Source organism: Scyliorhinus torazame, chromosome 22 (genome assembly GCF_047496885.1).
Source record: "Scyliorhinus torazame isolate Kashiwa2021f chromosome 22, sScyTor2.1, whole genome shotgun sequence".
Taxonomy (NCBI): Eukaryota; Metazoa; Chordata; class Chondrichthyes; order Carcharhiniformes; family Scyliorhinidae; genus Scyliorhinus; species Scyliorhinus torazame.
Genome location: NC_092728.1, coordinates 80,510,801 through 80,536,173, shown reverse-complemented (window position 1 = coordinate 80,536,173; position 25,373 = coordinate 80,510,801). Strand labels below are relative to the sequence as shown.

The 25,373-nt window shown below is 45.7% G+C and overlaps 1 protein-coding gene across 1 annotated transcript in view; it reads right to left on the bottom strand.

Moving 5' to 3' along the window:
* Nucleotides 1-25,373, bottom strand: part of LOC140398855 (adhesion G protein-coupled receptor D2-like) — a 223,394-nt gene that overhangs the window by 96,111 nt on the left and 101,910 nt on the right. The window contains exons 20-22 of the mRNA XM_072487796.1: nt 24,557-24,672; nt 9,637-9,757; nt 5,408-5,554 (exon numbers count right to left, since the gene is read on the bottom strand). Coding sequence (XP_072343897.1) covers nt 5,408-5,554; nt 9,637-9,757; nt 24,557-24,672 — 384 coding nt within the window. The remainder of the gene's footprint in view (nt 1-5,407; nt 5,555-9,636; nt 9,758-24,556; nt 24,673-25,373) is intronic.

Sequence of the window (25,373 nt, the reverse complement as noted above, 5' to 3'; positions counted from 1 at the left end):
TTGCTCTGGATTTCAGTTTTATCTCTTTATAATCAATCTTCTGTAACAAATTGTATTGTATTCAGTTTTTAAAATCATCTTGGATTTAGACCCACTGCACTAAGTTTCCGTCTATTCCAGAGGAACACAAACAAGTCAAGAAATGGTTTCTAAACATCTGGGAATGATTTATTTTTCTTTATTTTTGAGCATTTAAATTCTTGAGCAGTTTAATAATTTGTTTGAATACCCCCATGTTTGCCAGTGTATCGTCTGGTAAACTATCTAATCGAGTAATGGGGCGAAATTCTCCCCCAACGGCAGGATGTCTGCCGACAGGCGCCAAAGCCGGCGCCAATCAGACGGGCATCGCGCCGGCCCAAAGGTGCGGAAGGCTCCGCATCTTTGGCGGCCTAGCCCCAACATTGAGGGGCTAGGCCGACGCCGGAGGGATTTCCGCCCCGCCAGCTGGCGGAAATGGCGTTTGTTTCCCCGCCAGCTGGCGCGGAAATGCGGCGCATGCGCGGGAGCGTCAGCGGCCGCTGTCAGTTTCCCAGCGCATGCGCGGGAGCGTCAGCGGCCGCTGTCAGTTTCCCGCGCATGCGCAGTGGGGAGAGTCTCTTCCGCCTCCGCCATGGTGGAGGCCGTAGCGGAGGCGGAAGGGAAAGAGTGCCCCCACGGCACAGGCCCGCCCGCGGATCGGTGGGCCCCGATCGCGGGCCAGGCCACCGTGGGGGCACCCCCCGGGGTCAGATCGCCCCGCGCCCCCCCCAGGACCCCGGAGCCCGCCCACTCCGCCTTGTCCCGCAGGTAAATACCAGGTTTGATTTACGTCGGCGGGACAGGCAATTCCTGGGCGGGACTTCGGCCCATCCGGGCCGGAGAATCCAGCGGGGGGTCCCGCCAACCGGCGCGGCCGGATTCCCGCCCCCGCCCAATCTCCGGGAGCGGAGACTTCGGCGGGGGCGGGGGCAGGATTCACGGCGGCCAACGGCCATTCTCCGACCCGGCGGGGGTCGGAGAATGACGCCCATGGTTTTTAGACTAGTAAAGTGCCCGGTATGCATCAGTTGTCCATATTTACAAAACAACATAATTTCAAGTTTCAGTTTCAACGTTCTCCCATTATTCTTGGACATTAAGCAACCTGGACCCAGGGAACATCCATGCAAACTGCTGAAAGGAGGTTTGGTTATATTACCATTCCAATGAAAAAGCTATAATTTGTCCTGGCCACATTTAGCCTGCCCAAAATGTATCCCTCAGTCAACACCATCAAAATATCACACTGTCAGTTAGCACCTTGCTGTTTACCTACAGAATAACAGGAACAACATTTCAAAACTAATTAATTTAGCTGTGAAGTGCTTTGAGATATTCAAAGGATGCAAAGGGTTCTAATAAATGCAAATTTATAATGCAATTTCAAAATAAGATATTTGTGGAGAAAATGGGTATGTAACTACATTGGCAGTAATACCAATGTCACCTATGTAATGTACTATTTTATAAATAAACACACAAAACCAACAAACTGAAAGATTAACTCCTATCTGCATTTCATTACTTTGTGCATGATCCTTATGTCGCATCTATGGTTAAATAATGTCTAGAACTTTAATTCACAGTCAGTGACAATGCAACATTAGTGATAACTTGCTCACATTGCTGTTTGTGAAAGTCATAGAAACCTGCAGGAGAGTGTGACAAATACTAAATATTGCGGTAATTCCATCTAGTTCAAAATTAAACTCTCGAATTAAAATAATCACCGACTTACTCATTTTCTGAGCGTCGTTAACCAGTCTCGGCGATAAGAAATAATACTTCACTGACTTATTTGCTTTATAAGACAGCCTATAGAAAAGACTGCGTTATTGTCTGTAGACAGTCACTAGTTTGGTGGCAGGAGATGCCTCGGGAGGGATTTTCCTCCCCCGTTTTTGGCGTGCTGGAACGGCACCGGGACAGAGAATCGAGGGGATAGTCCCAAAATGGCTTTCGTCGACGGTGGGATTTCCCCACTCGATTGTCCCTGCCATTACCATATAACACCAAATACGTAGCGGGCAGCCCCCACTATATCATTCCCCCCCCCACTCGGCCAGCGTGCATCATGGGACCCGCCTGCAGCATTTTTAAATACAAGTTTAAAAACATATGGTAGGAAAGGCTGGCAGTGGAGCCGGAAGGCAGCACAACCGCTTTTCCCGCCTGAGTTCACACTCATACAAAATGAGAAAATTCCGCCCTTAATAGCCCAACATACCTCTTTTCCGTGGACTAGGACAAGAAGCAGCAAGCCTGTTTGGCAAAATAATGAATGATTCTCAACATAAAGATCAGGAAAGCTGCTCTGGAATTGTTACCGCCGAAGTTCAAGGGCTTTAGTTTTGCTCTCCTGGAGAACGAAGAACATACCAATGAAGCTTTGATCTAAAATAGATAATTTTACAAGTCCGCAGATAGGGATGGAGGTGCACAGATTCTTGAAAGGACATGGTGGAATTCAGTGCTCTCCCCATGATTTTCCGACATATCTGACTTTTACAATTATTTTTTACTTTATGTACATTAATCGAACCAAATGGAGACAGATCCAAAGTTTATTCTGCCACTATGTGGCTACCTCACGCCATTTTTTAAACACAAATCTAAATTTTATCATCCCAAGGTGAAGTAGGTTTGTGTGCTATGGAAACTGCTAGGAGATACAGCAAAATTAGCAATTTGCTTCAGCATTAACATTCTGTGGCGAATTTATTTGTAAATTTTAACTTCTGTGTTATATTACACTTCCGCCTCCCACAAGACAGATATCACTGTTATGGAAAGTGAATGGCATCTAAGGAGTAAGCGTGGAGGAGTTACTGAGCCAGTGCTGTCAAGCTGAAAATATGGTCACTAACTCAAGATACATTACAGGTCTTGTCATTTAAATTGTACATGTTAATTCAGCTCCTCAAACTGCCGGGCACAGGAACTCCTCCAGCAAATTACCGGTCAATGATGCCTTTTAGTCAACATGTAGCCTTCAAATTAAAACAAGATTCTGAAATCAGCACTGGCAAGAAAGGAAAGGAATCAAAATTCTGCGTTTTAAGTTTTTAAAAATTGGTGCTTTGCCCACCTGAGGTCACAGAGAATGCTTCAAGGGGTCGACTGAATTTTTCTAAATCTATCCTCTAACGGGTTGATAAAACTTAACTGAAGTAAGCATTCAGCTCAAGTTGAAACACTATCAGTATGAGAAGGGAAGTGATTTATTATTACATTAGATTTTTATGGGAACTCAATTGAAGGATTTATGGTAAAGACAATTCTCCAACTATTTGGTGATTATTAACATTCTGTCAGACTACTATAGTTACTTTAACTACTTATCAAAGAAATTCTAGATAAGGTTAAATTCATGGGTTTTAAGCGTTTTATGTAATTGGTGGTGCTTTTACCAACATTTCATTTTGTCCCATTAATCTCTGTACTTTAAACCAGTGAGAGGTAATTGTTTTCATATTGTCATTCTTTTGGGAATTAATTAGCTTGTAAAATCTATTTCAATGCAGGAAATACTAAGCATTTGTCTTGAGGGTTAGACATCAACTGAATTGGATAGGTTTTTTAAATTGATTTATACAACCAATTATTTGTGTTAGTATTGCTTTAAAGACATAACTATTTCCCATCAGATTATGAAAGGTTCAAACAGCATCAAAATAATAAATGAATGAATGAAAAATGACAGCCGCAGTAGAAAAAAGGCGATGGTATCGCTGAGTTTGTAACTTTCTTCGAGAAGAACACAAAAGAATGTGAATCCCCTAATCTTATAATTTCTTACTTCCCAGGACAGAGGATGCCCCCCACCCCTGCCACCCCCCCCCCACCCCCCAACCCACCGCCCCATCAGACTTGTCACTGGAAAATTGGGATCATGTTTCAAGCTGGCAATACAACAAATTTCAAAAACTTATTTTTAACCTCTGTAATGAAGTTTAGAGATGCAGTCATGCTGTTTAATACTTCCAAAGTACACAGCCCCAAAAAGGCTCTGCTGCCAGAAAATCTTCACTTGGCAGGAACGTGGATTGGAGAGTCACTTCTCGAGGTCAGCATATCTGGGGGTGAATTCTCCGCCAGCGGCATTCTCCGTTCCGCCGGCAGCGCACCCCCACCCACGGGTTTTGGGGTGGTGGGGGGCACAATGGGAAATCCCTTTGTCCGGAACAGACAATCGGGCTGCCGGCGATGGCATGCTGCCGAGGAACAAGCAGCTGGGGAGGCGGAGAATTCACCCTCTGATTTGTGGTGCTCCAGATTTTTTGACGACTCAGATCAACAGCTGTTGGATCACTTGCGGCAAATCATGTGTGGATCTCTGCGTGCTTTTACCCTATTACCCTCCTTGTTAGTGGGGATTCATGGCAGGACTGGAGTCTTGTCATTTATGATCTGATTTGACTCCAGGAGCACAATCTGCTGGCCGCCGCGGCATGCCGGGCGCGAATCCACATGAGCCGGTTAGGTCGCGTGAGAGGCCAAAATCGGGAATCGTGCTGGTTTCCGATCTAACCAACCCGCTCCCATTGGTGAGATCCAGGTCCTGCCGCAGCGCGATCAAAAACCCCAAACCACCAATTATAGCCAATCTCACTCATTAACGGGAAGGAACACATTTCAAGTGGCCTCCCGTGATCCAGCTGGCTCTCCAGTGAGCAGTCACACTCACGACCTTCAACACATCTATTTAAAAACACGGAGCTACTGCAATGGCTGCTGTGGGAATCAGGGGAGTGGCCAGCTCGGAAATCAGACAATCAACCCAGGGGCACTGGGGCGGCTCAGGGCGGGTGGCCCATGGGGGAGAATGGGTCCGGTCGGGGGTCAGCTGCCATTAGTAGATGGTAGCCCCTGGGCTTGGGGGTGAGGGGCTCAGCGCCCTCGGGTCCAACATGCCATCCCCAGGATCGTGTATACCTATACCAGGGGCAACTCCAGTTGCTGCCTGTCCATCCCACTGAACACCCCCAGAACAGAGCCCTGTCCGTGTAATATGGACAGGTCACTTTAACTTCCTCTGACCATGGCGGCCTGTGGCTGCACAGCTGAAGGCTATCGCTAAAAGGGAATTGGCACTGTGAGTACTCCACAGCTCCCAAGTGGATTCCCGTGGGTAGAAATTTAATGTCGCAGTGAGTGTTACTGCCTGGCACCCCTGTCACACCATGAGGCTTGGACAATCTGCCTGAACACTGGAGACATTAATACCACAGAGGCAACAGCAAAAACACCCAAGTGCTGAGTCTCCGATTGCTGTCTCCTCTGGATGTTCCTGCCTCCACCTGATGTGCATCAGCAACTGTGCGGTGCTCACCAGATTGTGCCCCAGAAGCCTGTCCACTACATTCGGCCGCCGAGGAGTGTGTACCTGCGCTGGTGGAGGTTGGGGATGAAAGCTGGGAAGCCTTGAACATGGCATCCTCAGAGCTCTCCTTGGAGCTGTTCCCTTGGACTGCGATGATGGGGTGGGCGAATGGAACCACCTGAGATGGGCCGGCACCATTGGATGGAGATCCTGCAGGAGAATGGACATGTGATCAGTGGAAGGAGAGGATCATTATTCTGGCATGAACAACACACTTGTGACAGGTCATCAGGGCGTGGGCTGGTGGATACTTACCTCTGTGGCGCAGGCCAAGCTCGACGTCAGTGAGAGCTCTACCTTGGCTACCCCCGCGACATCCAAGGCCCGTTCCTCATAGAGGGTGCTTCCGGCACCCAGCCGCCTGCCTGGGCCCTTTCCCCACGGTGGCCTGGCCCGCGATCGGGGCCCACCGATCTGCGGGCCGACCTGTTCCGTGGGGGCACTTCTTCCTTCCGCGCCCGCCCCTGTAGGTCTCTGCCATGGCTGGCGCGGAGAAGAGAACCCCCGTGCATGCGGCAAAATACGCCAGCCGGTCTGCGCATGCGCGGAACCACACCGGCGGTTCCGCACGTGCACGAGATCACGCCGGCCCTTCGGTGCATGCGCGAACTCGCGTCATCCCTTCAGCACCGGCTGGAGCTGCGCCAACCCCTCTGCCGTCCACCTAGCCCCCGAAATTGCGGAGAGTTGTTGGCGCCGGTTCTTCCTCCGGCGTGGGGACTTAGTCCCCAGAAGGGAGAATCCTGTCCATGGTCTCAGCGGTCGGGAACCCAGCGTGGCGACTGCGGACGGGATCCGTGCTGCTGGCCGGTGGGGCTTCGGCGAGGGCTGGGGCGACTGGTGGGGGGTGGCCCGGGAGTGGCGGGCGGGTGTCCAGGCGGGCACTATCTGGCAGGTCGGGTCCGGGCACGGCCGGCGCCAGGTTGTCGGCATGACCACTGCAGGCCGTCGCCGTGCACATGTGCGGCCATGGACCCGGCAATTCTCCAGGCATTAATCCTGAAGGCTGGGCGTTTTACGTGGCGCGGCTGCTAGCCCCTAACCAGTCGGAGGATCAGTGTTGGAGCGACGCCAATTTTGTTGTCGTAAAACGCCACGGATCCTCAGGACATAGCCTGGAAACTGGAGAATCCAGCCTCATGGAAAATCCTTCACAAACCAACTGAGAAATTATTTGTTTGAATTCCCTTTGTTTCAAAATGGGAGAATTCTGCCGAAGTTTTGAATTTTCAGCAACCACAGGTGCGATTCTCCGGCCTTGTTGCGTTCTCACTCGTGCGAAACAAGGCTGGTGAATAGCGGGAGAGGCTGAAAACGAGAACCCCGCCAGACAATCAGTTTGCAGTGCAACCTGCTCGCTCCCATAGGCAAAATTGGAATCTCGCCATAGTGTGGAGGGAACCCAATTATCACCACGTAAGCCCTATTTCCAAACAATTAATGGAAGACACTCCTTATCCAATGACCTCCCATCATTCATCAGCCTCCCCAGCAAATGGTCACTCTGCCGCCAATTAGTACTCCTTTTGAAAAACTTGAACCTGGCGGAAGGGCCTCTGTGGGGAGCCAAGGAGGTGAGTAACCATTTTTGCGCACAGGTTAGGAGCCCAGGGGCGCTGGGCTTGCCACACCAGTGCATGGCGGGGGTCGGGGAACCCTCGGCTGGGGGTGGGGGACTCTCCACAGGGATGGGTCGCCATGGAAGGATGGGGGTGAGGCACTGGGAGGACAACTGGGGGGGCAACCGCACGCAGCACCACCATGCCAACCTCTAGTTCATGCATACCCACTGTCCCTGCCCATCTGCGCCACCAACCACCCTCACCCCCATTGACTGCCAAGACCTCTGGACGTGCAGCTGAAGGCTATCGCTAATAGGAAATTGGCAATCGTAGTTAAGTGAGCACTTCACACAAACCAAGTAATTAAGTCTTTAGGTCCAGGTCCAGACGGAGCAACTGGGGAGAGGGATAATCACAGGAAAAAGAGGTATGAATTGTCTCAAGTCAGGACAATTGGTATGATTTTGTAAGCCCAGGCCAGATGGTGGGGGGTGAATGTAATGCAATATGAATCCAAGGTCCCGGTTGAGGCCGTACTCGTGTGTGCGGATCTTGGCTATACGTTTCTGCTCGGCGATTCTGCGTTGTCGCGGGTCCTGAAGGCTGCCTTAGAGAACGCTTACCCGAAGATCAGAGGCTGAATGCCCTTGACTGCTGAAATGTTCCCCGACTGGAGGGGAACATTCCTTACCTGCAAAAACTCACATTCAAAGTATCGTATTGCATCTTTGACTTTGTCTATGCATATGTTTCTGGAACTCACCTCTTCATTCACCTGAGGAAGGAGCAGTGCTCCGAAAGCTAGTGATTCGAAACAAGCCTGTTGGACTTTAACATGGTGTTGTAAGACTTCTTACTGTGCTTCACCCCAGTCCAACGCTGGCATCTCCACATCTGAGTCGGTAGGTTGTGGGTTCAAGTACCATTTCAGAGATGAGCACATAGACTATTCGGAATCTCAGTGCCGTAATGAGGGAGTGCTGAATTGTTGGTGGTGTTGTTTTCAACATGACTTCTTAATCCCTTCTGCTCTCCCAAGTGAACACAAACATCCCACAGCATGTTTCACATAAGGGCATGACGGTTCTCCTGATGTTCTGGCCAATATTTACATCTCAATCAAAATCCAAAACAGATGACTAATACAAAAGCAAAATACTGGGGATGCTGGAAATCGGAAGTGTAAACAGAAAACGCTGAATACTCAGGACTGATAAAAGGCATGTGTGGGGGTTGGTTATGTTACAAATGTGTTTCTATTGTGCTTAGAGAGGGCTAGGGCCTGAAAAATAAATAAACCAGCAGTGGCTGCTTAGCAACTGGGTCCTTGTAAGGTACAGAAGCTTTGAACTTTTAATTAGCTAATTTGATTGCAGTTGAATCAGGTAATGACAGAGACGGCAGCAATTTGTTTAGAATGCAAGAGAAGGAACATCTCTCTCAGCTTTGCTGGACAAAAAGCCATGGAGTCATTGTTAAGAAAACTAGTGCAGCGATCTGAAGAGCAGCTAGTTAAGGAAACTAAATAAATGAGGAGAAATGTTCAAGAAGTCTGGAGTTAAGTAAACAGAGACCATGGGATTGTTCAGAAGAATTCAAGGTAGAGTAAACAAAGTGTTTGAGATTAAAGAGACAATTGCAGTAACTAGATGTAACATGGGACAACAGACTTCAGAGGTAGATGAAATGTTTAATGCCAATTTAATACAGTCTGGGAATCAAGAGTTCAGCAATTGTGAGCAGTTTGCACAGAAGTCAAGACAAATAAATCCTGAAGGGGTAGGTGTAGAATCCTGGTCTGGATTTGCTATTAAAACTGTAGTGAAAGCTTGGTTTAAAAGTATGATTTGGAAAACCTGGTTGAGGGTTTGGAATGCAAACCGCTAAAGCATAATTATGAGAGACGATTTTAAGGCATGTTTTCGGGAGTGGAGCCTCACGTGACAATTATCTGGGAGGATTCTGGGGAGACATCCACAGTGGAGGGTGTATTTGCCCATTCTTGTGTGTTTAAAAGGGACGTTGTGTTCACAAAAGCATTGTAGATTAAGATGTACTTTGTTGTCCGTGTTAATCTTAAAACCTTTGTGTAATTGGGCTGGGGGAGCAAAAGGGTATTGTATTATTATCCAATTTTTCCATGATTAATAAATATATTTTTCTCGTTGTTAAAACTAATTAGCGGTCCTGTGACTCAGTTCCTCCATGCTTCATAAAATCCAAAATATAAAAGTTACAGTCTTTTCAGCCAGGGTTCGATTCCGGGATCTTCCCATCCAGTTATAATATCAACTGGGACCGGAACACTAAACAGATGTTGTTGTCATTTCTTTCATTGCTATGTGCAAGTTTGCTGTTGCGTTTACTACAACAGTGACTGCAGCTCAAAAATACAACATTGGCTGTAAAACGTTTTTGGACATACGGAGGTATGAAAGGTGTCATATAAATAAAAGTTCTTTCCTGATTTGGAATCCATAACGTGCTCCCGCACAAAGTGACTCTAAACAAACCAGGCAGTTAATCAGAAATGACCAGGACTTTGCTATGAAATTGATTTAAAGATTCCTGATACAATTTTCCATTCCGATAAGATAAATAAAATATAACATGTCTTAATCTCACTCTTTCTTGATGAAAGGAATATATATATATATTGTGCACACTTACCTGGAAGGAATTAAGCACAACAAAGATATATGCAAGAGCAATACTGAGATGGACTAATACCCCACAAAACCAGGTCAGACCCAACACTGGCAGAAGGATCACCACTGGCTTGATGGCTGCCCTGTAAACAAAGGAAACATTGCAAAGCAAACTTTTCACAAATTATTCACAGGATAAAGTTAACCTTGAAAATTTAGTCATCCTTTATCTATAAATCCAGAAAGCTAGCACATCCAAAAATCGCACTATTTTTGAACCTCATCGAACTTTAGCGTGGGATGTTCCTGACCCAAGACGACATCAATTGAGCCGACCACACCTGACCTTTAGCAATTGTTTGTCTGAAAATCGACACTCTGAAATCTCTGTTACAAGCAGAATTGCAGATGGTGCCACAGGTGGAAACTTAATGCTCTGTATTTATTATTCTGTGATATACCTTACTTTTCTAGCCATTTTAATTACTTTTGATTATAGCTAGCCTAGGTTTAGGCTATTGTAATGCAAGTTGCCCATGGCTTATATGTGGTATCCAGAAAACAAAATTATCTGACCTGCACTCGCAAACATTTCAAGAATAATTTTTTAACTCATTCATTTGATATGGGTGTCTCTGGCTAGGTAAGCATTTTTGCCCATTCCCAGTTGCCCTTGAAAAGTTGGTGGTGAGCTGTCTTCTTGAACCGCTGCAGTCCATGTGATGTAGTGCTGTTAGGGAGGGAGCTCCAGGAGTTTGACCCAGCAACACTGAAGGAACAACGATATATTTCCAAGTCCGTATGGAAAGTGGATTGGAAGGAAACTTGTGGTGTTCCCATGTGCCTGCTGCCCTTATCCTTCTAGACAGTAGAATCAGCAAATTATTACAACAATGTGATTTAACTGATTTTACCCAGCAGCATTTTGTGGGTTATAATTTAAGATTCTGCTCTAGCTGATGCAATAAGAACAACTTGCATTTATATTGTAAGGCTACTTCCTGTTCATTTCCTTTGTTCCCAATTCATTTATTTATTATTTTTGGCCCATAATCGGAATCTGCCTTTAAGCAGAAGACCCAAGCTGAAGCAGTCTGCTTGCTAGGACATTATGTTCCCAGGTTTTATGTTTGGAAAGGAGAGGCCAAACTCTTTAGGCCGGATGAATCTCAGGAACCAGTTTTTAAGGAAGTCAGTTCGACTGGCTAACTGGTGGGCTGGGCAGAGACAGTGTTCTGCCTAAGTCAACAATTGATTCCTGCTAGGTTGGTTTTTTTTCCAGAGAGAATCTGCCAGAAACATTTGACCCTCAAAGAAAGAGGAGTTGTTTCCTCTTCCTCCCTCAGCTGTCGGTTACCTGCATTGAGTCTGCAGTGAAGATCATTACAAGCTGAATAAAAATAAAGTACTCAACTGAAGGCCTAACTTTGAGAAAGGAATGAACTGGAAGACATCCATCTGAATCAAAGATCCATATCCCACCTCTCAACCACCCTTTCCCCTCTATGTTGTTTATCTGTGTGTGTGTGTATTTAGCGAGTGGGGGGAGTTAGAAAGGGGGGTGGTTGTGAATCAGATAGTAGACAGCCAGTTGTATTTTTTGCCTATTTTTTTATAATAACTGCTGATAATAAAAGATTACTTGCATTTAAATGTTATAAACCTAGTGACTGTAGTCAATTTAACTCAACCAAAGCCAAGGGTATTAATAGAAAATCTAATTTCTCCTGTGTTGTGCATCGGAGTCAAGAGGGGTTGGAATTGAGCGCACATTAGCCCAAGGTGTCGTAACAATATAGTGCCTTTAATGCAGAATGCTCCATACAGGAGCATTGTTAAACACAATGACACTGAACCACAAAAGGAGCTATTAGGTCAGGCGACCAAAAGCTTGGTCAAAGAAGTAGGTTCAGTTGACAAAAAGTGGGCCAAAGTGTAGATATTTTAGTGGCTGACAAAATTAAAAGATTGATCAAAGAGATATGTTTTAAGAAGCGAGAAGTGAAGAGACAAAAACATTCAGAGAGAATTTCAGAGCTTAAGGCATCGCTGCCAAGGACATGGCCACCAATGCAGGGGCGAAGAGAGGTTTGTGTTCCACAAGAGGCCAGTGTTGGAGACTCACATGGTTCTCAGGCTTTCGTAGGAGGCTACAGAGCAAATAAAGTGCAAGGTGTAAGATCTTGATAATTCTACTAGTTTTTAGAAATTGCTATCCACAATGCTACTGTGCTGCCTTCCTCCAGTTTTGTTTGTATTTGGCCTTTAACTAAACATGATCATTTAAGTTAAGTTTAAATTTCATCCAGCCATAACAAGCCCTCTATTTGCGAGCAGCTGTACTTAGTTAATTAGGTGACCCGCTTAATCTAGTTCCTAGCAGGGCTGATTCATCTGAGTCTCAGCTTGTACAAATACAGGGCCCTCAGTGCAGGTTGCATGGAATGTGACTTTCCAGAATGAGAAGCTGGGAGTTTGGTGAAGAGAGAAAAGAGATGCTCTTTTCTTTGTCTACCTTTCTCAGTCTCTGATAATTGATTCTTACTTTGGTACAGAGGAAGAAGCTATTTGGGGAGTAACTGATAAGTTGTTCTACCTGTAATAATTAGTTTGTAAAAAAAAAAACTAAAGTATGACAGAGCAGCTCAGCTAAATGGAATGTGCACCCTGTGAAATGTGGGAAGTCATGAACACACCCATGGTGCCCTGGACAAACATGTCTACAACAAGTGCCACCAGCTGCAGAAGAAAGGCAGAATAATTTATGATTGGACGACATGTGGTGCAGTGGTTAGCACTGGGACAGTGGCACTGACGACCCGGGTTCGAACCCCCGCCCTGGGTCACTGTCCGTGTGGAGTTTGCACATTCTACCCATGTCTGCGTGGGTTTCATCCCCCCCACAACCCAAAGATGTGCAGGTTAGGTGGACTGGCCACGCTAAATTGCCCCTTAATTGGAAAAAAAATAATTAGGTACTCTAAATTTAAAAAAATAATAATTTATGATGGAGAATAGGGAAATGAACGAGAAACCAAACAATGACTTTGTGTCTATGTTCACAGAGGAAGATACAGAAAATCTCCCAAAATGCCAGGGAACTATGCAGCTTGTGAAAATAAGAAATTTAAAAGAAATTAGTATTCATGAACTCCTATAAATAATGGGATTGATGGTTGATAAATCCTCTGGGCCTGATGAGCTACATCCCAGAGTATTGAAGGATAGTGGATGTGTTGGCGGTTATCTTTCAAAATTCTGTAGTTCTGGAAACTTTCCAGTCTGCAGGAACCTAGGAAATGCAACTCTACTATTTAAGAAGGGAAGGAGAGAGGAAAAAAATCAGAACTACAGATCTATTCGTTTGACATCAATAATAGTGAAAATGTTCTAATCTACTACAAAGGATGTGACTTGGAAAATAATATGATCACGCAGAGTCAACATGGATTTGTGCAAGGGAAATCCTGATGGACAAAACTGTTGGATTTTTAAAAAAGTATATTTATTTGAAATTTTATATAATGCTCACAATATTACGAACATTCAACCAACAAAGATTACGGGTACAATGTCAAAAAGTTACAAATAAATCCTTAATTAAAAACACAAACTAAAACCTAAACACTATAACTAAACCCCCGAACAGCTGACAGTGTCTAGATCCTTAAAAAAGGAAATAAATGGTTGCCATCTAAAGTGGAACTTCCCACCAACCCCCTGATGGTATATATATATTTTTAAGTGTAGGAGTGTCATTAACCCAGCCAGGCAGAAGCACTGGGTGGGATGGGAGACCTCCAGCTAAGCAATAGCCACCTCTAGGTGACTAGCGAGGCAAAGGCGACAACATCCGCCCCGACCGCAGAATGAAATGCTGGTGAGTCTGAGACCTCTAAATATGGCTACCAATGGACACTGCTCTCGGCCCACCCAAAGAATGTTCGATATAGTATTGAAAAAGGAAATGAAATGAAATGAAAATCACTTATTGTCACGAGTAGGCTTCAATGAAGTTACTGTGAAAAGCCCTTAGTTGCCACATTCCGGCGCCTGTTCGGGGAGGCTGGTACGGGAATCGAACCGTGCTGCTAGCCTGCTTTGGTCTGCTTTAAAAGCCAGCGATTTAGCCTAGTGTGCTAAACCAGCCCCTCTGAGAGCTGGCAAGTTTGGGACAGGACCAAAACATATGTGCGTGTGGTTAGCTGGGCAAGCGAACAATGATCACACTTGTCCTCCACGTTTGAGAAAATCCCACTCATCTTTGCCAAGGCTTGGTCAAGTGTGTCCTGTGTAATACTTTGAACTGTATTGAACCCAACTAGGCACAAGAAGACCTGGAGCTGACCCAGTAGAGGGCTCCCCTTCAAGCCTCACCAGTAAGCACAAGACCCAGCTCCCTCTCCCATCTAACCCTCATATGCCCATAAAAGATCGATCCAGAAGGCGAGATCTCAGGGGGTTGGGGGTAAACTACTAGATTGGATTGAGGATTGGCTGACTGACAGAAAGCAGATGGTCGGATTAAATGGGTCCTTCTCTGGCTGGCGAACTGTAACTACCGGTGTGCCACAGGGTTCAGTCCTCGGACCTCAACTGTTTACAATCTTTATTCATTATCTGCAAGCAGGAACATAGCAAAATTTGTGGATGATACTAAAATAGGTGGGAAAGCAGGCAATAAAGAGATACAGATTTTATAGACGGATATAGATAGGCTAGGAGATTGGACCAAAATTTGGCAGATGGAGTTTAATGTGGATGAGAGTGAGGTTATCTATTTTGGCTGAAAAGTAGTCCAGCAAATTATTATTTAAATGGAAAGTAGATTCAAAGTGCTTCTGGCAAAGGGATCTGGGTGATTTTGTTCATGAATCACAGAAAGTCTGTATGCAGGTATAAAATGTAATAAGAAAGACAAATAGAATGTTAGCATTTATTGCAAAAGGACTGGAGCATTAAAGTAGAGAAGTATTGTTGTAATTGTATAGGGTGTTGGTGAGACCACATCTGTAGTATTGTGTCTACTTTTGGTCTCCTTTATTAGAGGCAGGATGAAGTAGCATTGGACGCATTTCAGAGGTGGCTCACCGGATTGATTTTGGGGATGAAGGGGTTAATGTATGAGGAGAGATTTAATCAGTTTGGGCTTATACTTGCTGGAGTTCAGAAGGATGAGAGGAGATCTGATCGAAGTATATTGAATCCTACTGGCTGTGGACTGTTGGTTATCCCATGACTCTTAGGGAGTATGAGCTCCCCCAATGAGGGGGACAGGGAAATCATTAGCAGTTACACCTGTATAAATAGAGCTGGTCAGTGTGGTACTGGCTAGAGGAGGAAGCAGTGGTGTACTACTGCTGCTATGTACATATAGTTGTAAATAAAGTTATTTTCTGTTTGAATCTTGTGCTGGATTCTTTGTGGCCCTCACAAAATATATAAAATATTGAAAGAGATTGATAAAATAAATGTAGACCAAATGTTCCCCCTTGTGGGGCAATCTGGAACAAGAGGTCACAGATATAGGTTGAGAGGCGCTAGATTTAAAACTTAGATGAGAAGGCACTATGTCTCAGAGGGTGGTGAATTTGTGGAACTCGCTGCCCCATAGTGCGATGGAGTCTGAATCATTAAATGTTTTCAAGAGGGAGATAGATATACATCTGATTTTTTTAAATGGGTTTAAGGGAGATGGGGAACAGGTAGGGAGTTGGCTTTGAGACCAGAAAGAGATCAGCCATGATCTGATTGAATAGCAGAGCAGGCTTGAAGGACTGAATTACTTACTTCTACTCCTAATTCCTGTGTTCCTACCCTCGCCCTATCCAATGAGGCGGGATCTGACGAAAGAATATAGCTATATAGGTCCGAAATAGACCCTTCGCCAGGTTGAGCCAAGGATAAAACCTTCTTCAGTAAGGAGGAGGGCGGGGCCAAAAGAAAGGAAGGAAAAACTTTACGGGAAAAGTCACAAATCTGAAAATAACATGAGATTAGAATTGGGCAACTGAAATTTGCCAGGCAGCTCTGTAAAGCTGGCAAATCTTCAGGTCCCTGAAATACTCAAGTCCCTTTGCTTTCCAAGATTTAAATGAAGGGTTCAAACCAGAAGGTAAGAAGTGGTTGTGACGTTCACTACTTTGTTTGTCACAATGTCTTGTGTCTTGAGCACGTCGTGTTGACCAAAGAACATCAAGCAAAGTAAATGAATAAAGCTCATTTATTTACACTACTTAAATAAGATTCAAACAAGTTCCGAGGTAAAAGGATACTAAACTAAATTATACGATATCTCTACAGAACTCTCAGCTATGCAACTAATCTCTCTCACGCCGAAACACCTTCTCCCAGAATCCCAGGAGTCACATGATATTTATGTGACTGCACTTTATTCCCAGCTGGTGGTGAGAAGTATTAACATGAAATTGTTAACCGTTTGTCTTCTTTACTATATACATATTGTCACAGAGGTGATTATTAAAATAGGGGCTAAAGAAGACAGTGAAAAAAGCTGAAGTGCTGTCGAAATTATTTCCAAATCCTGAGGGAGGAGGCCACCACCAGACTTGAGGAAACTCTAGCAGGATACGAGGGCAGTGATTCAGTAATTATGGCATGAAAAGCGAGCCTCCATTTTGCCCTAAATCAAGTCGGGGTCACTAATCCACCGTAACATTTTTTTGGATATTGGCAGCCCAATAGCAAAACAAAAGATTTGGGAGAGCCAAGCCTTCCACCCACCTGTCTCTCTGGAGCAGAACACTGTGGATTCAGAGACTCCTACCCTCCCAATTGAAAGTAGAAATCAATTTGTTAACCTTAATAAAAAAAGGATTTGGGCAAAAAAAATAGGCATACATTGAAAGAAAAAGAAAAACCTGGCAAGCATGTTTATTTTGATCATTTGGATCCTGCCAGCCAGAGGGAAGTTATTCCACCTCTGTAGATCCGCTATGATCAGACTTGAGTAGGTTCATTTATGAAGTGAGGCCCAATTATGGACCACCCCAAATAACGGAAACTCGTATTGGAAAGGCAAAAAGGTAATGAGCTAAACTGAGCTCTTCTACCGGGGAGGTTCACCAGAAAACACTCACTCTTACCCACGTTCAATTTCTAACCAGAGAAGCAACCCAATGTATCTTCATTATGCTATCTACTGTTAAGGGCCAGGTTTTAAAAATTCCAAAGTGTATTATGGAATTCACCTGACCTATAACTTTTTGTTGAATTTGGCTAGGATGAGCACAAGAGCCTTCACTTGAGGTGTGATTCAACAGTCTTCCCAGACACTTTAATCAAAATAAGCTTTATTTTAAAAACTGAGTTAACATGTATATAAACACGCAATAATTTTTATCAATTACAAACATAAAGACACCCCACAGCAATCTATGCATAACACTTAATGAACTCCCCCCTTAACTGTTCCAAATCAAAAACAAAATCCCATAAACCAAAACCCCTGTTCAAGAGCGTGGCCCAGCACTCTGCATTCTCACTCGAATAAAACTGGCTTTCCCTATGATTCTGACCCCGTCTCATCAGCAGGTTAAAACCTTCCGGAAAGCAAACTATATCTTTAGTTACCAAAAAATTCAATGTTTTTTTTTTACTGGAACATATATTTAAATTGAAAATGGAGACAGGCAAAAACACTTCTGTTCTCTGTCGAAACCAAACACAGCTCACAGAGCCACAGCCCAGCTCCACCACACAAATGCATCACTGAAGCCATGTGATAAGACAAAAACTTTCTTAAAGGGACACTCTCATGACACTATGGAAGGGGTCAGATCAGAAATATATAGAAGTAGGTCATCTGCATAAAGCGATACCCAATGCACCACCTCATCCCATCAAATACCCCTCCATTGATTAGAGGCCTTCAACGCTACAGAAGGAAGCTCTATTGGTAAGGCAAACAGAAGTGGAGAAAGAGGGCAGCCCTGTTTAGTGCCCCTACCCAAGGGAAAGTAATCTGAGTACAGAGCATTCGTGCGAATGCTGGCAGTAGGGGCATTGTACAACAGATGAATCCAGGAAGCAAATCTATGGCCAAATCCAAATCTGCCGAGAATCTCGAATAGATAATCCCATTCCATCCTATCCAACACTTTTACAGTGTCGAAAGGTACTATAACCTCAAGCTCAATTGCTGGGGAGGGGGAAAGAATAATGTTTAAAAGGCGATGAATATTGGCCAATAATTGTTGGCCCCTCACAAAGCCTGTTTGATCCTCCGAAATGATACCTGGGAAGCAAGGCTCTGGCCAGAGGGCCAGGACCTTAACCAGCAGCTTAACGTCCGTGTTCAAAAGTGAGATGGGTCGGTACGAACCACACTCAGCTGGGTCCTCGTCCCCCCCTTAAGGAGCAAAGAGATTGAGGCTTGAGTGAAGGTTGGAGGCAATGAACCCCAAGGCAGTGAGTCATTAAACATGTCCAATATTAAGGATATGAGCTGGTCTGAGAATTTTCATGTAAAACTCTACCAAGGAGCCATCAGCACCCAGGGCCTTGCCAGGTTGCATCAGCCAATACATTTTAAAATCTCGTCCGAGCGTAATGGGGAATCAAATTCGCACTCTTGCCCATTTCAACAAAAGTTGGCCATGATCGACTTATCCGCAGGGGGTTCTGACTTGTACAGCTTGCAGTAATAAGATCTAAAATCTACGTTGACCTGGAGAGGAGCGGAAACAAGATTGCTGAGCACTCAGCCACAACCACCGAAGGGAGGAGAGCCCTACCAAAAATAAAAAAGCGAATCCGGGAATACACATGATGGACATGTGAGAAAAAAGAAAACATTTTCTTTGTTGTTCTGGTGCAGAACGTGCCATGGATCCACCCCTGCCAACGCGCATCCCCCACCGCCTCTGCCCCCCCCTACCCGGGCCCCCAATCTATACCACAGAGGACAAAGCCCTGACCATCCCGGATGGGACAAGAGATGTAGGTTGGAATGGTTTAATGTAGGGTCCAAAACAGGTCGCCTCCCAGAATCATCTGGTGTGAGTCAAGATTGGGGAGAAAGTTTAAAAGAGAATTGATAACGTTCGAAGGGCAGCACGGTGGCGCAGTGGTTAGCACTGCTGCTTTAGGGCACTGAGGTCCCAGGTTCGATCCCGGCCCCGGGTCACTGTCCGCGTGAAATTTGCACAGTCTCCCCGTGTCTGCATGGGTCTCAGCCCCACAACCCAAAAAGATGTGCAGGGTAGGTGGATTGGCCACGTTAAATTGCCCCTTAATTGGGGGAAAAAAAGAATTGGGTACACTGAGTTAGAGGCATAGACATTAACGATGATTACCTGAGTGTTCACCAGGGAGCCATAAACAATAACATAACTACCATTAGGGTCAGCTATAATCCGAGAGGAGGAGAATTGAACTCTCTCATTAATTAAAATTTCCGTGTAACTGCCCATGCCATTAAACCTGGAGTGAAAAACCTGCCGGACCCAACTCTTGCGTAACCTGGTCTGGTTCTTGACACACAAGTGGATCTCCTGCAAGAAGACAACATCGGAGTTTAGGCTCTTAAGATGGGCAAATGTCCTCAACCATTTTACTGGGGGTCTCCCACCAGTCCTTAATCCGGAGTCAGCCTTCCCAAAGAGAAGTATCAAAAAAGGGACACTGAAAAGGTAAAGTAAAGAAATTCACCAAAGGTGGCCACCGAGATGACACGACAAAGAAGAACCCACAAACACCGTCAGCAAACTAACAATAAATCCCCAACCCTGCACCTCAATAACGCCATATTGAAACAGTAAAGTGCACAATTTAAATGTTCTGCCTTCTGAGCCTATTTTCCAAGTCACTCAGTTTGGCCTTTAAGTGATTTGTTACATTCGATCACAAAGTAACATTGGCTTCTAGAGAAGCGATCCGATCACTGTGTTCTGTTAATGCCGCCTTTAATTGTGGCTCCATGCACATCTGTTCCTTCTGCCAACATGGATTACGTCAAATTGTTCCATATTATATTCCATTTTCTTGACCTCTCACTAAGTCTGTCCAAATCCTCCAGGCAAGATGATACTTGTAACCTGCCCTGCACAAAGTGCATCACATATATAGCTTTACATCTTCCTCACATCACACATTGCTGCCTAGCTTTGTAGCTTTGTATCATCCACAAATTAGGAAATATCACATTTGGTCCTCACATCCAAATTATTGATATATGTTGTGAACAGCTGGGGTGCAAATACTGATCCTTGGGGTATCCCGCTGTCCAGGGCCTGCCAACGCGAGAATGACCCATTTATTCCTACTCTGTTTTTTGCCTGTTAGCTGATCTTCGATCCATGACAGTCTGTTGTCTCCTAACCCACGTATTTTTATTTTGTTAATCAACCTCCTGTGGGGAACTTTATCCAAATACTTCTGAAAGTCCAAATATACTACTTCCATCAACTCTCCTTTACCAATTTTGTTAGTAACTTTTGCTACTCATCTCTCATGATCTCCCATTGTCTCTACCAGAGATGGCAAATTTGTTTCTGTATGTTTTATGTTTGTCTGGAAGCAGGATGGTGTTCTATTGTTTCTGAGTATCGCCCATCTGTGAGTTCAGCTAGTGACTGACTTTTCATTCTCAATCATCTTTGACTTGTATGCCCAATAAAATAAATCTCACAGGTCTTAGTTAAAGTTTCTGGACACAATTTGGCATTTTCCCTGAATTATTATGACAAGTAACCAAGACAGGGTGTGATAGTCAACCGGCAGAAGAATGACAATAACTGTGGGTGGAATGTTGGAGCGTCTTAGGCAAGTAAGTATGTGACGTGTGATTTGACAAAGGGTCACCTGGACTCGAAAAATTAGCTCTTTTTTCTCCCTACAGATGCTGCCAGACATGCTGAGATTTTCCAGCATTTTCTTTTTCATAGATTTATAGAATTTACAGTGCAGAAGGAGGCCATTCGGCCGATCGAGTCTGCACCGGCTCTTGGAAAGGGCACCCTTCCCAACCGCACACCTCCACCCTATCCCCATAACCCAGTAACCCCACCCAACACTAAGGGCAATTTTGGATACTAAGGGCAATTTAGCATGGCCAATCCACCTAACCGTCACATCTTTGGACTGGGAGGAAACCGGAGCACCCAGAGGAAACCCACGCACACACGGGGAGAACGTGCAGACTCCGCACAGACAAGCCGGGAATCGAACCTGGGACCCTGGAGCTGTGAAGCAATTGTGCTAACCACTATGCTACCGTGCAGGTGATTTGCTTGTTGATCCAACATAAATGTAAGGACTGTCTCACTAATCAATTTAAAAAAGTCACATTAGCATTGAAGTAGAGTGTTAATAATAACAAGGACAGTGGGGAATCGTTAGAAAATATTGTGGAGGGAGAAAATGTGAAAATGGAGGAGAATTTAAAAAATTTAAAAAGAAAAAGAAAATATTGTGGAGTGATGTAGTAAACATGCTACCACATGGAATAATCGAGGTAAATAGCATAGATACCTTGAAGAGGAAGTTAACTAAGTACATGAAGAAGAGAGGAATAGAAAGATAAGAAGATATGGTTAGAGGAAGTAGGGTAGGAGGTGGCTTGTGCGCAGAGCATAAACATCGGCAGAAACCAGCTGGTCCAAGTGAGGACTAAAATTTTACGGTTGTTCCCACTGGCAGGATCTGGACCACTGACACCCGCCCCCCGTCAACCCAGCTGGCCATGGGTTCCCCAGTGGCAGAGGGTGTGAACAAAGGCAAAACCCGTTGACAGCGGCGGGACCGTAAGATCCTGCTGGGGAGGGGGGTGGCAGAAAATTCTACCAGAACCTCCAATTTTGCTGGAAATCCCACTACTTAGCAAGTTCTGGGACAATATCAGAAGAAAATGGCACAACAGAAACCTTTATAAATATTGTGAACACGGCACCAAGTCGCTGCTGGGAATGAATGTCAAACGAATCCTCACTAGCAATCAGAAGGTTTCAGAATCACGTTAGGTGAATTCATATGAAAAACAACATCCCAGAAAATTAGGGGGAAAAAAAAGCATTGCTCTGAATATTGTCACCAAATGAAGCATTAGGGCAGAATACTGAAGTAAAAATCCCAAACAAGCAAAACTCATACCGGCCAGTCCTTGTGAGATACAACCATGGCAAATGAATCTTTGCAAGGAACCAGGGTCACACTAAATCACGTTAAGGAGCAGTAGCTCCTTAATATTGTGCAAGACTACTGTGGGAGCTCAAGCTACCACAGTCATTTGGTTTCAAAATTGAGAATGTCATGGTGAGTTGTGATTAATTCTTGAAAGCCACAAATGTCTCAAAGTAAATCAAGTCATGAAAGCAATATACTGAATCTCTCTGAGAAACTAGTGTTTCTGTGAGACATTGAAAGAAACAACGGGTGGCTAAACGGGTCAGGTTGTGGGAAAAATAAGGTGACTCAACACAAAAATGCTCTGTGAATCACTGCGCTGAACACAAGCACAAGCTATTTTGCAGAAACTTACTTTTAGTTAGTGGTTTACATTTATCAAAACACCCCACTTGACTGAAAGAGAGAAGTGATGCGAAAATGAGCCAAGGTTCATACAGAGAAGAGAATATTCAGCAGTGGGAAGTGTGAGAATGCCTTTTTCCCAATTAAGGGGCAATTTAGCCTGGCCAATCCACCGACCCCACACGTCTTTGGGTTGTGGGGGCGAGACCCACACAGACACAGGGAGAATGTGCAAACTCCACACGGACAGTGACCCAGGGACGGGATCGAATCCGGGTCCTCAGCGCCGTGAGGTAGCGGTGCTAACCACTGTGCCACCGTGCCGCTCTAGGTGCGAGAGTGTTTGAGAGAGTTCCAGAGAGTAAGGTTCGATGGTTGAAGGATCTGGGGCCAATGGTTCAGAGAGCTTCTGCCAACCTCTGGGCGCAAGACGACTGGGAGATTTTGACCACAGCCCCATGTGGCGATGAGGCATATCCTCTTATGCCAATAACACAGAGGAGGAGCAGGAGAGAATGGAGGAAAAGAGTGCAGCTGCATTTAAGGAAGGTGAATCACGCACAATATTACTCCCTTAGCTAAAGAATTTGCAGGCAAGATGATACTTGTAACCTGCCCTGCACAAATTGCGGCACATTTTCCCAACTGCGCAGTTGCTCAGTGTATTGAGTCTTCAGATTTTAGTTGTAGTCTTCAAATATGTCTATGCCCATATTCCACATGGCCTCTGAAAAAAATCACCATTCCTACATCAGGACGGCACGGTGACACAGTGGTTAGCACTGCTGCCTCACAGCGCCAGGGACCCGGGTACAATTCCGGCCTTGGGTGACTGTAGAGTTTTAACTTTCTCTCCGTCTCTGCAAGCGATTCTTCCAGGTGCTCCGGTTTCCTCCCACAATGCAAAGGTATGCAGGTTAGGTGGATTGGCCATGCAAAAGTGCCCCATAATGTCCAAAGATATGCAGGTTAGGTGGGGTTACGAGAATAGGGCGGGGGATTGGGCCTCGGTAGGATGTTCTTTCAGAGGGTTGGCGCCGGCTTGATGGCTCAATGGCCATCTTCTGCTCTGCAGGAACTCTGTGATCTCAACAGCACAGTCCTGGGGTGGAATTCTCCGGAAACGGCGCGATGTCCGCCGACTGGCGCCCAAAACGGCGCAAATCAGACGGGCATCGCGCCGACCCAAAGGTGCGGAATGCTCCGCATCTTTGGGGGCCGAGCCCCAACCTTGAGGGGCTAGGTCGGCGCCGGTCGAATTTCCGCCCCGCCAGCTGGCGGAAAAGGCCTTTGGTGCCCCGCCAGCTGGCGCGGAAATGACATCTCCGGGCGGCGCATGCGCAGGAGCGTGTGCGGCCGCTGACAGCTTCCCACGCATGCGCAGTGGAGGGAGTCTCTTCCGCCTCCGCCATGGTGGAGACCGTGGCGAAGGCAGAAGGGAAAGAGTGCCCCCACGGCACAGGCCCGCCCGCGGATCAGTGGGCCCCGATCGTGGACCAGGCCACCGTGGGGGCACCCCCCCTAGGGCCAGATCGCCCCGCGCCACCCCCAGGACCCCGGCCGCGCCGCCTTGGTAGGTGGTTTAATTTACGCCGGCGGGACAGGCATTTTAGCGGCGGGACTTCGGCCCATCCGGGCCGGAGAATCGAGCGGGGGGGGGCCCGCCAACCAGCGCGGCGCGATTCCCGCCCCCGCCGAATCTCAGGTGCCGGAGACTTCGGCAACCGGCGGGGGCGGGATTCACGCCAGCCCCCGGCGATTCTCCAACCCGGCGGGGGGTCGAAGAATCTCGCCCCTGATTTTTCAGTTTCGGTCCAGTATGCTCTCTGCTATCCCCCCATCAGTTCATCATTGGTGTCAGAGCCATTTCCCACCACATTTTTTACTCTGAGTGGATCATAAAAGGGGTCAAATCACATTTGAAAATTCAGCTGCTCTATTGCTGAAACCGGAGCACGCGGAAAACGTGCAAACTCCACAGGCGGTCTCCTGAGGCCGGAATTGACCCCGTGTCCCTGGAGCTGTGAGGCAGCAGTGCTAACCACTGTGCCACCGTACCGCCCAGTATGTATATCATTATTGGTGACTAGTTGCAGAGCGATGCTTAATTAAGAGGAAAATTTAAGTTTGTAAGCTTTTAGGCTTATTTTAATTCTGAAGCTTCACCTGAGGCATTTATTTCACCAGTTGAAAATTCACATAATCGGGTGAGAAAATTCATGCTTCAAAACACGTTCTTGGACCAGGTTTATCATTTTTGGCTTGTAATGGTGGATTAGAATTGACATACCACATCCTGCCAAAATAACAAGGGCTTTTCTGCGAATGCACTTTGCATAATGAGTGCAAGTGCAGCTTAACTGTCCTCAGGTTAATAACGTGCATTATCAAAATACAGGTTACTCTTCTGACTACAAAATACAGCTGCAGGTGTGGACTTAGTTATGACTCACCATATCTGGGATGAAACCCGTTTGGCCAGGCTTCTGTCTGATGCCAGCATCATGGAGCGTCGTTGTGAACTGGCAATTGTGATCATCACTACACGACAAAGCACAAATGTATTGATCTGCAATGCAAAAATACGAATTTACCCATTTTACACCAACACTTCTGGAGCTGATAGGTGAAAGTTAACAGCAACTTACACTGAGCGCCCTTAATGTAGTGAATTGTTTCAAGTATCAGGAACTATCAGAAGAGTTAGGGAGGTGGGTGAACAAAAGCAAGGTAAAAAAGTTTGGGAAAAATAAACGTAAATATAGGTCATAAAACCAATTTCCGCAATCCTGCCTGTGCCCAAATGTACACACAGTAGTTTACACAAGAATAATCGGCTTGATTCTCTCGCACCAGCTCCTGAACATGATCTCCCTGCACATTGGTCCAGGTTTGGGGATGGCTGTGATTGACTAAGGGCAATCCCGTCCTTGTTGCATCACCGGTGAGGGGCGGGGAAAATCTGAGAGCAACATCCCACTACTGAGAATCTCATTCCTGCGGTCTAGCAGGATTTTCCTTCAAGGTTGTCATTTTTGGCCGCACTGAACACCGGTTAAAAATCCCCCCCCCCACACTCTAAAGGCATCAAAGGGTATGGGGAGAATGCGGGAGTATGGTGTTGAGGATCGGCTATGATCGTATTGAATGGCGGAGCTGGCCCAAAGGACCAGGTGGTCTCCTCCTGCTTCTATTTTCTATATTCCTGTGTAAACCTTCTGGAAGTTAACAAAAACTGCAAGATTAGGTTTAGCAGCTTTTTGTAATGAA